Raw genomic sequence first — 16,951 nt, 5'->3', positions numbered from 1 at the left:
ATTTACAGCCGAGTGAAGGCCTGATTTTCACTATACTAATAAGTCTGTAAATAGTGCATAATTTATTCTTCAGTTTGTAGTTCTTATTTTTTCATGACAATGACTCCAATGAAACCTAACCTATTTATTTTATTTTTTATTTTCAATTTAAGAAGAAAATAGAACATATTCAAAATTCCATTTCCTTCATTAAAATAAATAATATATACATATATTACAAGGGAGTGTCTACAGAGCCGCGGCGCGCGGCCGAAACTGCCATGTTATTTTGTGCTCAACCGGTAACATATTGACCGTCTTAAAATCCGAAGCACCAATATGAGTTCTGGCAGGTGCATTTAAAAGAAACCAAATTATTTTGTTTTGTGTACATTGTAACCTAGATTTGTATTTATTTGTTAATCCAGAGTACCATGATGCACTGGCATAGTCAAAATGACATTGAATTAAGGCGACACTAACATTTTTTTAGTCTCCAAGTTGACATTACGAGTCTGCCTATAGAGAAATTTTAACTTTGCATTGGATTTGCTAATTATTTTATCTGCATTGCCTTCTCCAGTAAGAGATTGATCTAATTCGACCCCCAGGTATTTTACATACGAAAAGCCAATGTATTACCAGCACATTGTACCTCAATGGACCTATATTTACTGAGTTTCCTCTTCGAACCGAAGAGTATTGACTCAGTTGTAATGATAACTTATTATCAATCAGCCATTGTCTGATTGATTCAAGTTCCATGGACAGTTGGCGTTGAATTTCCATGGTGTCGCTACCAGCGACAATTAGGGCAGAGTCGTCCGCGTACAAAAGAAGCTTGCATCGGACGGCTGAAGGTACATCATTTATGTAAATGAGAAAGAGTAAGGGCCCAAGGATCGAGCCTTGAGGCACACCGCAAGTGATAATTGCGGGTTTAGAGATAGTGTCATTTATCACCACTGATTGTTTGCGCTCCTGTAAATAGGACTGAAACCATGTTAAAGCTGTTTTTTGACATCCTAGAGCTTGAAGTTTTCTAAGTAAGATCCTTTGATCCACTGTATCAAAGGCTTTTTGGAGATCAAGTAATACCAGGCCAATATAATTGCCCTTATCTTGCTCCAGCCTAAGATAATCTATTAGATGTACCAGACAAGTGTCAGTGGAGTAAGCGGATTGAAAACCTGATTGATACTCATATAAGACAATGACTCTTGGATGAGAGTCGAAACGTCTATTTTTTCAAACTGAGTCCAGATGACTACAACTGAAGCTTTTTCTACTACTCATATAAGAGTTTATTTTGACGTAGGTAATTGTCCATCTGATTATAGACAACCCGTTCGAATATCTTTGATATGGTACTTATTGAGACGGGTCTGTAATTACCGGCTTCCGGTTTATTGTTTTTTTAAAAATTGGCGTCACCCTCGCCGCCTTTAAGCCTTCAGGAATTTTGCCTGGGACAAGAGATAAATTTTAAATATGGGTAACTGGTTTAGATATAAGCTTGGCACCATCTTTAACAAATCTAGGTGATAATTGATCCAAACTGGTCGCCTTGCTTGAATTTAGTTTGTTTAACAATTTCAGCACATCATCCTCAGAAATCACATGTAGGCAAAAGCCATCTTTGGGGGCATGTAAAGACCTGTAATAATCTGATACATGTTGCCACCCATATTTACCAAGACTCTGAGGCAATTGGTCGACTAGAGATGAAGCTATGGTTGTAAAAAAAAATGAAATGCTCGGCTACTTGTAAATCCATCAAATACAGTTTTATTTTCAATATTGAGTCCTATGTTTCCCATTTTAGTTTTACATTTGGAAGAGGTACCGAGACTTTTTAAAATTTGCCACAGTTTTTTAGGTTGTTGTTTGAACTCATTTGTTTTGTTTGCAATATATTCAGATTTGGCTGTTTTTATTTTATATTGGACCTGATTTCGAAGATAAATGTATTTTTCAAACCAACTGTGGTCTTTGGTCTTTTTGAATTTACCATAACAATGGTCTCTTTCATAGATGAAATGTAGAATTTCCCCTGTTAACCAGGGATCTGTATTTTGCTTCACTCGCACATCCCACATGGGGGCAACGTTGTTAATTACAGCCATGAATTTACATTTAAAAATTAACCAAGCTTCATCAATAGCATTGCAATTTGTTACCTCCTGCCAGTCCACCTCTTGCAGCTTTTGTTCAAATAATTCTTTTGTATAGTTTTTCAGTGATCTCAGTTTAACGGCATTATGTTGGTTACGAGAAATTTTCTTAACTTTACGAGTACAATAAATAAGTTGATGATCACTGATACTAAAATTTACAACACCACTGTTATTATATTTAATTGGGTCAGAAACATTTATCAAATCAAGGATGGTAGATGTTAACTTAGTGACCCTAGTTGGAGTTTTGATAAGTTGGTACATATCAAACATAGACATAAAGTGTTTCATAGACTTATTTAAACTATGGTTAAGGTTAGGGTTAGAGTTAAGGTTAGAGTTAAGGTTAGAGTTAAGGTTAGAGTTAAGGTTAGGGTTAAGGTTAGGGTTAGGGTTAGGGTTAGAGTTAAGGTTAGGGTTAAGGTTAGGGTTAGAGTTAAGGTTAGGGTTAGGGTTAAGGTTAAGGTTAAGGTTAAGGTTAGGGTTAGGGTTAGGGTTAAGGTTAAGGTTAGGGTTAGGGTTAAGGTTAGGGTTAGGGTTAAGGCTAGGGTTAAGGTTAGGGTTAGGTTTAGGGTTAAGGTTAAGGTTAGGGTTAGGGTTAGGGTTAGGGTTAAGGTTAAGGTTAAGGTTAGGGTTAAGGGTAGGGTTAAGGTTAAGGTTAGGGTTAGGGTTAGGGTTAGGGTTAAGGTTAAGGTTAAGGTTAAGGTTAGGGTTAGGGTTAAGGTTAAGGTTAAGGTTAGGGTTAAGGGTAGGGTTAAGGTTAAGGTTAGGGTTAGGGTTAAGGGTAGGGTTAAGGTTAAGGTTAAGGTTAGGGTTAGGGTTAGGGTTAGGGTTAGGGTTAGGGTTAAGGGTAGGGTTAAGGTTAAGGTTAGGGTTAGGGTTAGGGTTAAGGTTAGGGTTAGGGTTAGGGTTAAGGGTAGGGTTAAGGTTAAGGTTAAGGTTAAGGTTAAGGTTAAGGTTAGGGTTAAGGTTAGGGTTAGGGTTAGGGTTAAGGTTAAGGTTAGGGTTAAGGGTAGGGTTAAGGTTAAGGTTAGGGTTAGGGTTAGGGTTAACGTTAGGATTAAGGTTAAGGTTAGGGTTAAGGTTAGGGTTAAGGTTAAGGTTAAGGCTAGGGTTAGGGTTAGGGTTAAGGGTTAGGGTTAGGGTTAAGGTTAAGGTTAAGTTTAGGGTTAAGGTTAGGGTTAGGGTTAGGGTTAGGGTTAGGGTTAAGGTTAAGGTTAAGGTTAAGTTTAGGGTTAGGGTTAGGGTTAGGGTTAAGGGTAGGGTTAAGGTTAAGGTTAGGGTTAGGGTTAAGGTTAGGGTTAAGGTTAAGGTTAGGGTTATGGTTAGGGTTAAGGTTAAGGCTAGGGTTAGGGTTAGGGTTAAGGTTAGGGTTAAGGTTAAGGCTAGGGTTAGGGTTAGGGTTAGGGTTAAGGTTAGGGTTAGGGTTAAGGTTAGGGTTAAGGTTAAGTTTAGGGTTAGGGTTAGGGTTAGGGTTAGGGTTAAGGGTAGGGTTAAGGTTAAGGTTAAGGTTAGGGTTAGGGTTAAGGTTAAGGTTAGGGTTAGGGTTAGGGTTAAGGTTAGGGTTAGGGTTAGAGTTAGGGTTAAGGTTAGGGTTAGGTTTAGGGTTAAGGTTAAGGTTAGGGTTAGGGTTAGGGTTAAGGTTAAGGTTAAGGTTAGGGTTAAGGGTAGGGTTAAGGTTAAGGTTAGGGTTAGGGTTAGGGTTAAGGTTAAGGTTAGGGTTAGGGTTAAGGTTAAGGTTAAGGTTAGGGTTAAGGGTAGGGTTAAGGTTAAGGTTAGGGTTAAGGGTAGGGTTAAGGTTAAGGTTAAGGTTAGGGTTAGGGTTAAGGTTAGGGTTAGGGTTAAGGGTAGGGTTAAGGTTAAGGTTAGGGTTAGGGTTAGGGTTAGGGTTAAGGTTAGGGTTAGGGTTAGGGTTAAGGGTAGGGTTAAGGTTAAGGTTAAGGTTAAGGTTAGGGTTAAGGTTAGGGTTAGGGTTAAGGTTAAGTTTAAGTTTAGGGTTAGGGTTAAGGTTAAGGTTAGGGTTAAGGGTAGGGTTAAGGTTAAGGTTAGGGTTAGGGTTAGGGTTAGGGTTAGGGTTAACGTTAGGATTAAGGTTAAGGTTAGGGTTAAGGTTAGGGTTAAGGTTAAGGTTAAGGCTAGGGTTAGGGTTAGGGTTAAGGGTTAGGGTTAGGGTTAAGGTTAAGGTTAAGTTTAGGGTTAAGGTTAGGGTTAGGGTTAGGGTTAGGGTTAGGGTTAAGGGTAGGGTTAAGGTTAAGGCTAGGGTTAGGGTTAGGGTTAGGGTTAAGGTTAGGGTTAGGGTTAAGGTTAAGGCTAGGGTTAGGGTTAGGGTTAAGGTTAGGGTTAGGGTTAAGGTTAGGGTTAAGGTTAAGTTTAGGGTTAGGGTTAGGGTTAGGGTTAGGGTTAAGGGTAGGGTTAAGGTTAAGGTTAGGGTTAGGGTTAAGGTTAGGGTTAAGGTTAAGGTTAGGGTTATGGTTAGGGTTAAGGTTAAGGCTAGGGTTAGGGTTAGGGTTAAGGTTAGGGTTAGGGTTAAGGTTAAGGCTAGGGTTAGGGTTAGGGTTAAGGTTAGGGTTAGGGTTAAGGTTAGGGTTAAGGTTAAGTTTAGGGTTAGGGTTAGGGTTAGGGTTAGGGTTAAGGGTAGGGTTAAGGTTAAGGTTAGGGTTAAGGTTAGGGTTAAGGTTAAGGTTAGGGTTATGGTTAGGGTTAAGGTTAAGGCTAGGGTTAGGGTTAGGGTTAAGGTTATGGTTAGGGTTAAGGTTAAGGCTAGGGTTAGGGTTAGGGTTAGGGTTAGGGTTAGGGTTAAGGTTAGGGTTAAGGTTAAGGTTAGGGTTAGGGTTAGGGTTAAGGTTAGGGTTAGCCATGAGGACTTCAGGGTTAGGGTTAGGGTTAGGGTTAGGGTTAAGGTTAGGGTTAAGGTTAGGGTTAGGGTTAAGGTTAGGGTTAGCCATGAGGACTTCAGGGTTAGGGTTAGGGTTAGGGTTAGGGTTAAGGTTAGGGTTAAGGTTAGGGTTAGGGTTAGTGTTAGGGTTAGGGTTAGCCATGAGGCTATATGGCAGTGCCGTGGTTCCTGAAACTGCTGGGCCATTTGACTGCGCTGCGGCTCTGCAGCTACGGCCAAATTACAAGCCTACAAAGCACTCACGCCTCTAGAGGCCCATGTGTCCAGTCATGGAACACCCGACATTTTCTGCTAGATTATACTTAACGTTCCTATTTCCTATAAATTATACTGCATTGAATTGAACTCATTCACAGACTGATGCGTTGTAAGAAACTGAAGAAGAGTTATCTGATGGTTTACAATGCATTTAAAGCTAAAAGTATGTGAACATGTGAGTCAAAGTTTCTCACCTCTTCTCCATGTGACACCTCCACCAGCCACGACTTCCTCCAGCCCAGTACTTCTTCCGTCATAACTGGAGTTAAATGTACATAATGAAAGCACATATCACTCACAACAGGGCCATGCAGCAGCTCAGGTGACATTATGACTCTTAAAAGTGAAGAATACTTTTTGACAATAAAGCTCAAGATAAGAATACAAATATTTAGAAAGTATCACAACAAAAGTAAGATATATGTTGAATTATTATATAGTGATCAAAAAAGCTTTACACGAGAATTAATATATTATATAGTGGCAAAACGGTTTGTGAAAGGTTTGTAATCTCTTTGTTTAACAGAAATAGTTTGAGTGAAATGTTGCTAAATCTCCTTGTTTTGTAATGAATTTGTGATTTGTTTTATTCATAAAAGTCAGGACTATGATAATATCTTTGGCTAAATTGATATTGAAATCTCCCAGAATGAAACTATTTTTGTTACATTTATTTATGGAATGTAATCCTTCCAGATTTACTATGAAATGATTTAGGTCAGCATCTGGAGCACGATACATCACTAATAATATGTTTCCCTTTTCCCATTTTCATCTCGATAAATAAGAAATGTGAGGGGTCATCTTTATACATAAATCACTAATAGTCACAGAATAAAGTGCGCTTACATATAAACAAGCACCACCACCGGACCTCCCAGCCCATATATAAAACATCAGGTGGATGGTGTCTAAGTACAGTATGTTTTTCACCACATCCTATAATGTCAAACCTGTGGTCTCGACTGGCTCATGGTGCTTTCTAAGCCACGTCCCATCTGATGAAGACACTGGTGGCTGGTCCTGGACCACCTCCGCTCCACCGTGAGCTCAGCCATGGACCCGCAGCAGTTTGCATACCAGCCTGGCATCGGAGTGGAGGACGCCGTCATCTCTTTGCTGCTGCACCGCTCTCTCTCTCACCTGGAAAAGCCTGGCAGCTCTGTGAGGATTCTGTTTTTTGATCTCTCCAGCGCCTTCAACACCATCAGCCGCTGCTCCTGAGGGACAAGCTGGAGACGGCTGGTGTGGAGTATGACCTGGCAGAGTGGATCCTGGACTACCTGACAGACCGACCCCAGTTTGTGAGAGCCCGGAACTGTGTGTCTGACACTCGGACCTGCAGTGTGGGGGCGCCCCAGAGTACCGTCCTCGAGCTCTTTCTCTTCACCCTTTACACTGCAGACTTCAGACATGACACGGACAGCTGTGTCCTGCAGAAGTTCTCTGATGACTCTGCCATCATTGGCCTCATCACGGACGACGATGACGCGGAGTACAGAGGACTGGCGCAGGACTTTGTGGACTGGTGTCAGCGGAACCACCTCCTCATCAACGCGGGGAAGACCAAGGAGATGGTGGTGGATTTCCGCAGACGCCACCCCACTGCCCCCTCACCAGTGAACATCCAGGGACGGGACATTGAGAGAGTGGACTCATACAAGTACTTGGGTGTTCATCTGAACACCCAGGTACTGGGTACAAACTGGACTCACAACACAGACGCACTGTACAGGAAGAGCCAGAGTCGGCTCTACCTCCTGAGGAGACTCAGGTCTTTTGGAGTGACAGGGCCGCTCCTGACGATCTTCTACGACTCTGTGGTGGCATCAGCTCCTGTAGGTGTGGTCTGCAGGAGCAGCAGCATCACAGAGAGGGAGAGGAAGAGGCTGGACAAAGTCATTAAGAAGTCCAGCTCCGTCCTGGGCTGTGCTCTGGATTCGGTGCAGGAGGTGGGGGACAAAAGGGTCCTGGCTAGATTCACATCTATGCTGAACCATGAGTCTCACTCATGTCTCACCCCCTGCAGGACACTCTGTCCGCTCTGGAGAGCAGCTTCAGTGAGAGACTGATCCACCCTCGCTGTGTGAAGGAGATGTTTCACAGGTCTTTCCTTCTGCTGCTGTCAGACTCTACGACAAACACTGTTAGCCCTGAACACGTGTAACTGTCATACTCTTGTGCAATACTAACATAATCATGTGCAATACCGTCATATTCATGTGCAAGTACTGTCGTACTCATATGCAATAATGTCATTTTCATGTGCATATAACTAATGTAAATAAGAGTGTTTACTTTACCACTATGATTAGTACATTGTGTCTTATACTAACTATTTCTATTTTATTTTATCTTTTTTTTTCCCTCTATTCCTTATTAAGAATATGAGAGGTTTTGTTTATAAGAGTTTTTCTATTAAGAGTGTTTTTTAAAGCTTTCTATAAGTTATCTGTTCTTTTCCTCTGTATCTACTTGCGTTGAAACACAGAAATTCCCCCATGTGTGGACAAACAAAGGCATATCTTATCTTATCTTATATTTAGATGTAATAAAGATAAAGCATCATTAGTTTTGTTGGTTACATCTTTTAGTTCTTTGGCTCATACATTCATACATATAGTATAATGTTATTGCTTTGCCTGAAATAAGATAAGATAAGACAGTCCTTTATTGTCCACACGTGGGGAAATTTCATTGTTCTAACGCAGGTAGATACAGAGGTAGATACAGAGGAAAAGAACAGATAACTTATAGGAAGTTTGAAAAACACTCTCAATAGAAGATCTCTTATAAACAAAAACTCCTATAGACAAAACCTGCCATTTCCCAACAAGGGATGGAGGGAAAAATGATAGATAAAAATAAATAAATAAATAAATACCATTGCATGTGATCACGCACTCATTGCACATGAGCATGTGTCACGACAGTAATTGCACATGAATTGCACATGAATTGCACAGTAATTGCACATGAATCACAACAGTAACTGCACATGAATATGACAGTATTGCGAGTGTTCAGGAGTAACATTTTTTGTTATAAAGTCTGACAGCAGCAGAAAGGAAAGATGTTCCACAGTATGTCATTAAATGTATCCATATTACATCTATTATTCAATTACAGGTATTTGCATTGCTTCAAAATGAATATCTTGAAAATGTGACCTGTAACTTGGCCAGGTGGTGTCACCACCTTGTATCCATGGAGACAGGTCAATTTAATACCATACTGTATAGTAGAACATTCCAAAGAAAGCATCTCCATTGCTTGTCCCCAGAAAAGTTACACAGTGCACCTTTATGCTGTCTTCAAGGTTCTTAGTAGAAAACAATAACATATGTAAGTAATTACTTTACATTTTGTTCATTGTAATAATTGTAATTGCAATATTGATCTAAAACATAATAATATAAATGGGTTCCCTGACTTCCTCTTCAAAACTATCTTGACATCTTTGAACCCTTTACGTGTTTGAGCCAATGTCTCCATTCTGTGAATAACTCTGGGCAGTGGGCGGAGATAGGGGATAAGTGAAAATGGATATATGGATAATACAGTAGCTGTTGTTGTTGTTGTTGTTTTATGGCGGTTGGCATCCGAGTGTTGCATTACCGCCAGACTGTATTCCTTAGACTGTTGTTGCTGTTGTTATTGGTTTATGGCAGTCGACAGCCGAGTGTCGCATCACCGCCAGTAGCTCCATGAGTGGGACCTTTAAAATGAGTCCGGTGTTGTCGTGCCTGCGCCGGACGTGATAGGCTGACGCTGGGCCAATCACCTCCAGCTGGACACATCCCCAGAGCGCACAGCGGAACACGGTCGGTGAGTGTCTCCACAGCTTTGCCCGCATTGAAATGAGCTATTAGACAGTTAATTAGACACATTAAACTGCTATCGCGTTAAACGATGACTCTGACATGTAATAAAACCTGCTAAACCGCTGAAAAGACTCCTTGTGTTCCTCTAGTGGAAGTGTTTGGTGGCTTCATGTTACGAGCTAACTCCACTACTTGCGCAGCTAGCATCGGCTAATATCAGCCTGAGCAGATCGTACACCGGTGTAAACAAGTTTTAAAAGTTGTGTTTTACATATTTGTGGTTAAGTGATGCTCTGTAAATACTTCTAGCGACTATTGTTAGCGACCCGTGTCCTCCCAAACAGCTTGTGGATGTGGAGTGTGTGCCCAAAGCTAGCGGCTAACTTTAGCTTCCATGTTAATGCTAGCCACAGAGTCTACCGATTGAACTCGTCTTCTTCGCGTTTAACAACATGTATATCATGTTATTTACTTGTATTTAAACAGTGTAAAATGTTTAGATTCTTCAGCATTTTGACTCTTAACTTGGGTAGATCGGCTAGGCTAACTCCGCCCATGTTGCTAACGGTGTGCTAAAGCGTTAACTAGTTTTTTGCGATCAAAACCTATTGTCTTTCTTATGTTATTCAAATGATTGTGCATCTGTTTTAACTTAAAAATGTTGACTTTGAGTGTGGTTTTAAAACTTTGTTGGTGGTCAGCTAGTGCATTTGGAAACTAATAGCCACACCCTTCCTTTCGAAATCTACTCGAGCTTAAAAGTTCATAAACGCCTCTCAGATCACGCGTATGTCACTGTTTATGATCTAGTCCATTCTTTATCCAGTGACGCGCTTAGAACACTTGTATTACGTGTACAATTAAGTGACGTATTAAGGTGATCGGTTCTATTAAAAAAAAAAAAAAAAAAAAAAAGTTCCAGATGCCTTTGCCCCCCTCAGGCTATTTGACAAATTGACACATCCTCTCCCATCTTTAATCTGGACGTCACTATCTCTTAACAAACACTAAGATGTAGGCCACTTTTTGAGTCATTGTTTAAATGTTACAAGTTTGCACAGTGTTTACTAGCATTGTGTAAGAAAAGTTTTGTTTGTTTTGGGACATGTGACAGCTTGTCTCCTGACTCTTGACACAGATGAGCTGGCAAAAGAATATACATGTCCCAAATCTTCATTGTTATAGATACAGACCCCCTCCGTTGTCGATTCTTTTATTTTTTTATTTGAGGAATTATTCGTTGGGTGTAAAGGCTCGGATTTGTTTTTCTGTTAATGGGGATGCAATGGAACGCAAAATATTGTTATATAAGTTCAATTCAAATCATTAAGAGTTTCAAAATATCATGGGCTGTCACATTAAATCTGATGTACAAGTATCAGCAACAGGTAAAAAGGGAAAAAGAACAACATATCTTGGTCCTTATGACTGTAATTATTTGCACCAAAGGCTTGTTGAGGCATTTGAAAAGGGAAAAAATGGCTAACCTCTTCATAATATTGTACAGGGAGATTTGGATGTCGTGGCATCCCTGATTTAATAATCTAATTTGAATGTTTTTGTTGCAGATCGTTGACCACCTCAGCCTTGTGATTTGTGTCAGTGTCGCTGTGGACCCCCTCCCCAGATGTAGAGGAACTTGTATCTGAGGCGCTGTGTACATAAAAGTAGGTTGTGCAACTTTTGTTAACGCATGTTTTTTTTATTTTATATGCAAGGTAGTTTATTTGCTTTTGGTTGTGACACTATATAAATGACTAAGAGTTTCCATTTATTTATTTTGCGACCCTATTTTTAGAAAGGAGAACATGAACAATTTAAGTTCAGATATTTAAAACTGATGTGATTGTACGTTTATTAAAGGCCTCGCATGTTCCTTGTTGGTAGAGACCGTTTCCGGAAGTGAAATTACATTGAAATACAGCAACACTTTTCAAAGATGAACCAGAAATGACACAATGTTGAATGATGCAGGGTTGTTTTTCTAACCCGTATTGTACTCCCGCTCATTTAGTGCAGTTTAAACATTTGATCACGAACTATTCTAAACAGTGAAATGGGTTTTCCATGTTTGGTTGCGTGTCAGCAAAGTCCACGGTGATAAATAGTGGCGATCTGCGGTGGCGAAGAGGAGGTTCAGTACAAAGGCTCATTGTGGAGGCTCTGGGTGGGTTTCTGATGGCGCTTCATACGTCGTCGTTGGAATTGCAAATGCCATCTGAGTGCGACAGACTTCTTGTTGTGGGACATTTGATTCAACATCTGACAACTCGCCACAGAGGCCAGTGTAATCGGGAACAATTGTATTCACATAAAGCACGTATTTACATATGAACACACCCACTTTTCCCTGTTTGTGGAGCGCCCGTCAACAGTACTGACAGTGAGGCTTGTGTTGCGGGATCAGAAACAGACTTTGTAATTTCTGTCATTAAGTCTGGTTTCTACTGTTTAAGATCTATATTTAAATTGCAATTAGTGGCCACAATTAATACATGTGCAAGTCTGAACTTATTTAGATGGTAAAATGTATTTTCCAGAATAGAAAGCTGCACGAAACACATTTGTCATCATTGAAGTTTAATTTAGTGCCGCCTCAAATATTGTCACAGTGATTATTTACTGGCCGATAAGTCGATACAGTATTTATTTTGAGTGACCCTATAATAGGCTAATAATATACCCCATAAAGCTTGTAGTTTAGAGTTCTATTACATGGGGTTCTTGTATGTACTGTAGTAGTTTATCAGATGATCAAATGCTTTTGTTCCTGAAAAAGCTAAAACATTTTCCCTTTTCTCTAAAAGTTTCCTGTGCTGTCTGGTGTTGTTGGCCACGATGCGCGAGTACAAGTTGGTGGTTCTGGGATCAGGAGGAGTGGGCAAATCTGCACTGGTAAGACCTCCCTGTACATCCCTGGACTCTAGATTCTGACTGAGTTAAGAGACACGCATTATGTGTTTTTACTCTGGGAATTAGATATTTTAAATTAACATGAAACAACAAAGCTTTAAATCTGCAAGTATTTTATTTGGACTCTTTTTGCTGGTTTCCTTGTGAGTGAAATATTGTGTGTTATTGTTATGCTGTTATGCTACTGCCTCTTGTGATTTTTAATCTCTATTAAAAAAAAAAATCCTGGTAAAATAATAATGAATACATTTATAGTATCGCAAATGTTTATTTCCCCCCTAGATTTACAAAAGTATAATAAGATACGCCTTTATTTGTCCAGCAATGGGGAAATTCCAGTGTTGCAACACAGAGTAGGTACAGAAGTAAAGAAGTCTATCTAAAATAGCATAAGAAGCAGACTAAAATAAACAATTCAAATGACATTTCTTTATATGCCCATAATCGCAACACAATATATAATATAATTTCTGCACTTGGGTTTAAAGGAGGTATGTTATGCAAATTGTTTTCCCTTCACATTGGTGCATGTTTGAGGAACATTTATTCTCCTACGTTCACGACGTTATTGCTCAGAAATTCCCCGATACATGCCCAATGCTCTGTGCTCACTTGGTTCTCAGATCTTTTGTGATCTGCTGCTCTCCAGAGCCTAATCCAGCAGCGAGTATCGCAGTTTGTCAACAAGAATTCTGCGTGCTTGTTTCGTGCCAAATTTCAAATAATGATCCACGTGTGTCATTGTTTAATACCATAAAGCAGATTAAAAACACATTTAGCACTCTTCTGACCAATTACCGGGTCAAAGTGCAACAACTTTATTGTCTTGGGCTCACACAGCTGTAGGTCTCAATCACATCTTTGGAAACACTATTTCAAAATAGTGGGTTATTAGATTGTGTTGAATCACAGCGTTGTAGATTAAACCAGTTTAAACCAGTGGTAACTTTCTTTTGCTCTGCTTTTCTACATTTTAGACAGTCCAGTTTGTGCAAGGCATTTTTGTGGAGAAATATGACCCCACAATAGAAGATTCCTACAGAAAGGTTTGCTAACATTTTACAATTCTGATTTAAAAACGCAAAGCATATTTGATAACTGACACTTTCCTATTTTCATTTGTGGATGTAGCAAGTTGAAGTAGATGGACAACAGTGTATGCTTGAGATCTTGGACACTGCTGGAACTGTAAGTCGTCTTCACTGCTCAGTTTCTAAACTGAATGTTGTTTGACTGAAATGTGTTTGTTGTTTGCGTGTTTAGGAGCAGTTCACCGCCATGAGGGACCTGTACATGAAGAACGGCCAAGGCTTTGCCCTGGTCTACTCCATCACAGCACAGTCGACATTCAACGACCTCCAGGACCTACGGGAACAGATTCTGCGAGTAAAAGATACAGAGGATGTAAGTCTAGCTCTAGCAAAAATAGTTTAAGTCCGTGAAACTCTAAACGACCAGGAAAAGTAGATGGAAACACGGTTGAAATCAGAATATGAATTATTCAAACCCCAACTACTGAAATGTACAACAAAAAATATGTCGACACTGGTGCATTCAAAAGTATTGATACTGCGCGTGTACGTGCATGCGTTCGTGCGTGTCATCCCCTTATTGCATCTCTAAACTTAAACATTTGATACTTATTCTAGAAAATAATGTTTAGTGATGTAAGACATTAGGAAATTACTTTTTAAATAATCACTGAGGGCATTTACCGTTTGTAAAATACTTTTGCCCTTTTATTACGGTCAGTGATAAACCTTGTAATGGCCGCTACCGCCATTGTGCGAGACACTTGTCTTTCTGCCTGTGCCTGTCGTGTGAATGCTGATGTCAAGTGCGGTCAGTTTCTTATAGACTTGGAGACATTTATCAAAGCTGAAGTCACAAACTGTACATTTGTGGCATTATGACAACCCACAGGTCGTTTTTATATGTAGAATCTCCGTGGCAACGACCTTTTTTGCGTCTTTATGTAATTCTCGAGACCTCCGAGGCCGATGTGTCTCGTTTTAGTCGCTCGGCGGGGTAGAGGGCGGAGCTTCTCTGTAAATGTCAGCACTTAAGAACCGGCACCTTTCCCTCTTCAGACGCTTTATTAGACGAAAGGTGTCGATGTTAAGCGCTTCTGTAACGCTCAAAAACATGTTCATTTCACACCATTAATTACACCATGAAGCAAGATGAGATGTATTTGAACTTTATTGATTTCACAATCGAGAAAACCACTTGCTCTAATTACACAAGTGTCTGGAAACCATATCAAAATAATTAATAAAATAAAACAATTAAATTGGTGTAAAAAAAAATCCCCAAAACGAACGGTTACAAACTTGTACCAATAACATTGCACTTGTTTTGAAATTAGGATATCGAGACTATTATCTGCAAAAGGTCTGACTCAAAATAACATTAAAACAAACTTGAAGTGTCCTCTTTTAATAAGGTAGAAAGTGATATTTCTTTACACTGTCAATTGTACAGTTCATTCATCTTTTGAGCAATACTTAAAAAAAAAAAAAAAAGTATCTGGTCAATAAATTTTTTCACACTTCAAAATTTGTTGTGTATTTCAACTTAAAACACAATCTGATGCGTAAGTGTAACTGCAGAGGGCGCTGTCGTCCAACTGCTCCTTCTCTAACTATTTAATCACCAAATGAAACTAATTGGATCATGTTTAGCATTTCTCCTGGATTACTTTAAAATTGTATGAACATTGTCGAAAATAAATTGAGGTAGGGATTTATTTAATTTGACTGCGTTTTAGCGCCATTTAGACCGCGCCGGGTTAAGGTTGGGGTTAGCCATGAGGCTATAAGGGAAATGCCGCGGTCCCCGAAACTGCGCGTTTATTTCACCGCGCCGCTCCAGCCACGGCCATTTATTTTACGCTCTTCATTGTCCATTTTATGATTTCTAAATAAATAAAGGATGATTACATGTTTTTCCTTAGGTTCCAATGATCCTGGTTGGAAACAAGTGTGACCTGGAGGACGAGCGCGTGGTGGGGAAGGAGCAGGGGCAGAATCTGGCCCGTCAGTGGAGCAACTGTGCCTTTTTAGAGACTTCAGCCAAATCTAAGATCAATGTAAATGAGGTGAGTCGTCAGGGCCCCAAGTCTGAACCGCATGTGATGATTCGTAACAATTTTGCTAAAAGATTATTCTATTTCTCGTCCAGATTTTCTACGACCTGGTGCGGCAGATCAACAGGAAAACGCCGATGGAAAAGAAAACAAAAAAGAAGTCAAATTGCACATTGCTCTAAATCCTGAAGTGCTTTAGGACAGGTCAGTGCATGGACCTTATGATTAATATTAAAACACTTGGTCATTATCGACATTTATAATAAATGATCCTGTTGTATCAAATGTAATCGGTTATGGGCACCATTCCCTGCAGATTTGACATCAAATAACTTACAGTTTATCCTAAATGTGCTTATCAGCCATAATAGTGCTGGAAAACTGGAAAATGAACGGAATGTGTCACTTTGAGTTTGAGCTGTAGTGTGCCATGTGCTGCAGTGCCCTCTGCTGCTGTAGATGAGGAATCGCACTCTTTCTAATTATCCTCATTTTTGTTTTGAGTAATAAAGGTTAAACGGTCACATTTTCAACAGATTTTTCTTAAATGAGTTAACGGCTGAAACTATTACACTTTCAGGCTTTCATATATGTATTTTTGTATTATTTGAGTTTGTAAATTTGTTTTTGGTTCATAACGCTGATTAGTTTTGTTTCTAATCTCTATTCCCCCAAAAACAGGTACTTCGCCCTTTAGATTGTCTTCACCTTGTTATACCAAATACTCTAATCTATAAAATAAAACTAAAACCAAAACTAGATGCTCATTTGAACAAATCAATACTGAATAACATGAGGACACATGTTGACCCTTTCTGATTTTTTTTTTTTTTTTTTTTTTTTTTTTTAGAAGAACTTGTTTAAGACCAAATAAAAAAATGCTGAATTTTCATTCCCACATGTTTTTTACCACTGAGGGTTTGAAATCAATACGGAACCTTTTCCTCAGTAGTTAAACTAAGTATTTTTGTGCTGTATTTCTGTGTTGATCATGTCTCTTTATTTTTTTGTTGCAGAAACTATTTCCCAGTGGACTGTGCCAGTGTATTCTCTCCAGAACATATTTAAAAAGGCTGACTGAAAAACCACTCACTGGAGGCAGGAGAGGGCACATAACTTCTGCTTTTTTAACTGCAAAGAAATTCTCCCTCTTTTTGTATCGTTGGCCTTATGACAACTGTATTCCCTCTTCTCCAGCGTGTCTTGCTTTTTGGAAATGTATGTTAAAAAAAAAAAAGAAAATAAGAGGAGACTTCATTATCTACTTGGATACTAAAGCGTTTTATTAACTTTGTTAAAGGTGAATTTACAAACGAATACCATGTGAAAACTGTTGGCCTTGTCATACATTACTGCACTGTGTCCATACGTTACTACTTTACAAGGATGTGCATTTGACAACATCTTTCCCAAGTGACTTTGTTTTATATTCAAAGCTACGAGCCTTCCACATCACCCATAATATATTCTACTTCCATTTTTGCATTATAAACCGAAGACAAATTAGTATTTTATAGACTGAGGGGGTTGTGGTGTTTGGTGGTTGTCTTGGGCTTAAATATATTGTACTAAACCAGTTCTAATATTGCTTCTTGTGTTACCCTGTCACAGATGATTTTCCAACTTTTATGAATGATTAAATTTTAGTACATTTTCATTATATTTTGTCTTCATTTGTATCCTAAAATCTGGTGATGTCAAGGTCTAACCTGTGTATTATTTGCCCAAGATCAAATGGCAATCTAGTTTGTGAGTCATTTTTAGATTTAGAAAACGTGTGCAGAAAAGAGCAGCATGTGGTCCACTCACAGGCCAC

General features: G+C 39.4%; 1 protein-coding gene across 1 annotated transcript; it reads left to right on the top strand.

Moving 5' to 3' along the window:
• Nucleotides 1-9,048: 9,048 nt before the first annotated feature.
• rap1aa (RAP1A, member of RAS oncogene family a) lies at nucleotides 9,049-16,792 on the top strand. Its single transcript, XM_072449222.1, has 9 exons — nucleotides 9,049-9,138; nucleotides 10,703-10,803; nucleotides 11,943-12,029; nucleotides 13,025-13,093; nucleotides 13,179-13,235; nucleotides 13,311-13,451; nucleotides 15,004-15,147; nucleotides 15,231-15,339; nucleotides 16,152-16,792. Exons 3-8 carry the CDS (start codon nucleotides 11,973-11,975, stop codon nucleotides 15,315-15,317), a joined length of 555 nt encoding a protein of 184 aa, XP_072305323.1. The 5' UTR covers nucleotides 9,049-9,138; nucleotides 10,703-10,803; nucleotides 11,943-11,972; the 3' UTR covers nucleotides 15,318-15,339; nucleotides 16,152-16,792.
• The last annotated feature ends 159 nt before the right edge of the window (nucleotides 16,793-16,951 follow it).

Source organism: Eucyclogobius newberryi, unplaced genomic scaffold (genome assembly GCF_026437365.1).
Source record: "Eucyclogobius newberryi isolate DKJ021-1_F unplaced genomic scaffold, fEucNew1.0.hap1 SCAF_17, whole genome shotgun sequence".
NCBI classification, from domain to species: Eukaryota; Metazoa; Chordata; class Actinopteri; order Gobiiformes; family Gobiidae; genus Eucyclogobius; species Eucyclogobius newberryi.
Note: the sequence above shows the minus strand (reverse complement) of the source record. Positions and strands in the feature narration are given on the sequence as shown.

Bases quoted from the DNA above. Each gene is read 5' to 3' on its own strand.
- rap1aa (XM_072449222.1), top strand. From the start codon at position 11,973: ATGCGCGAGTACAAGTTGGTGGTTCTGGGATCAGGAGGAGTGGGCAAA. The intron at 12,030-13,024 runs GTAAGACCTCCC...TCTACATTTTAG, and splicing joins GAGTGGGCAAATCTGCACTG to ACAGTCCAGTTTGTGCAAGG. The intron at 13,236-13,310 runs GTAAGTCGTCTT...TTGCGTGTTTAG, and splicing joins TCTTGGACACTGCTGGAACT to GAGCAGTTCACCGCCATGAG.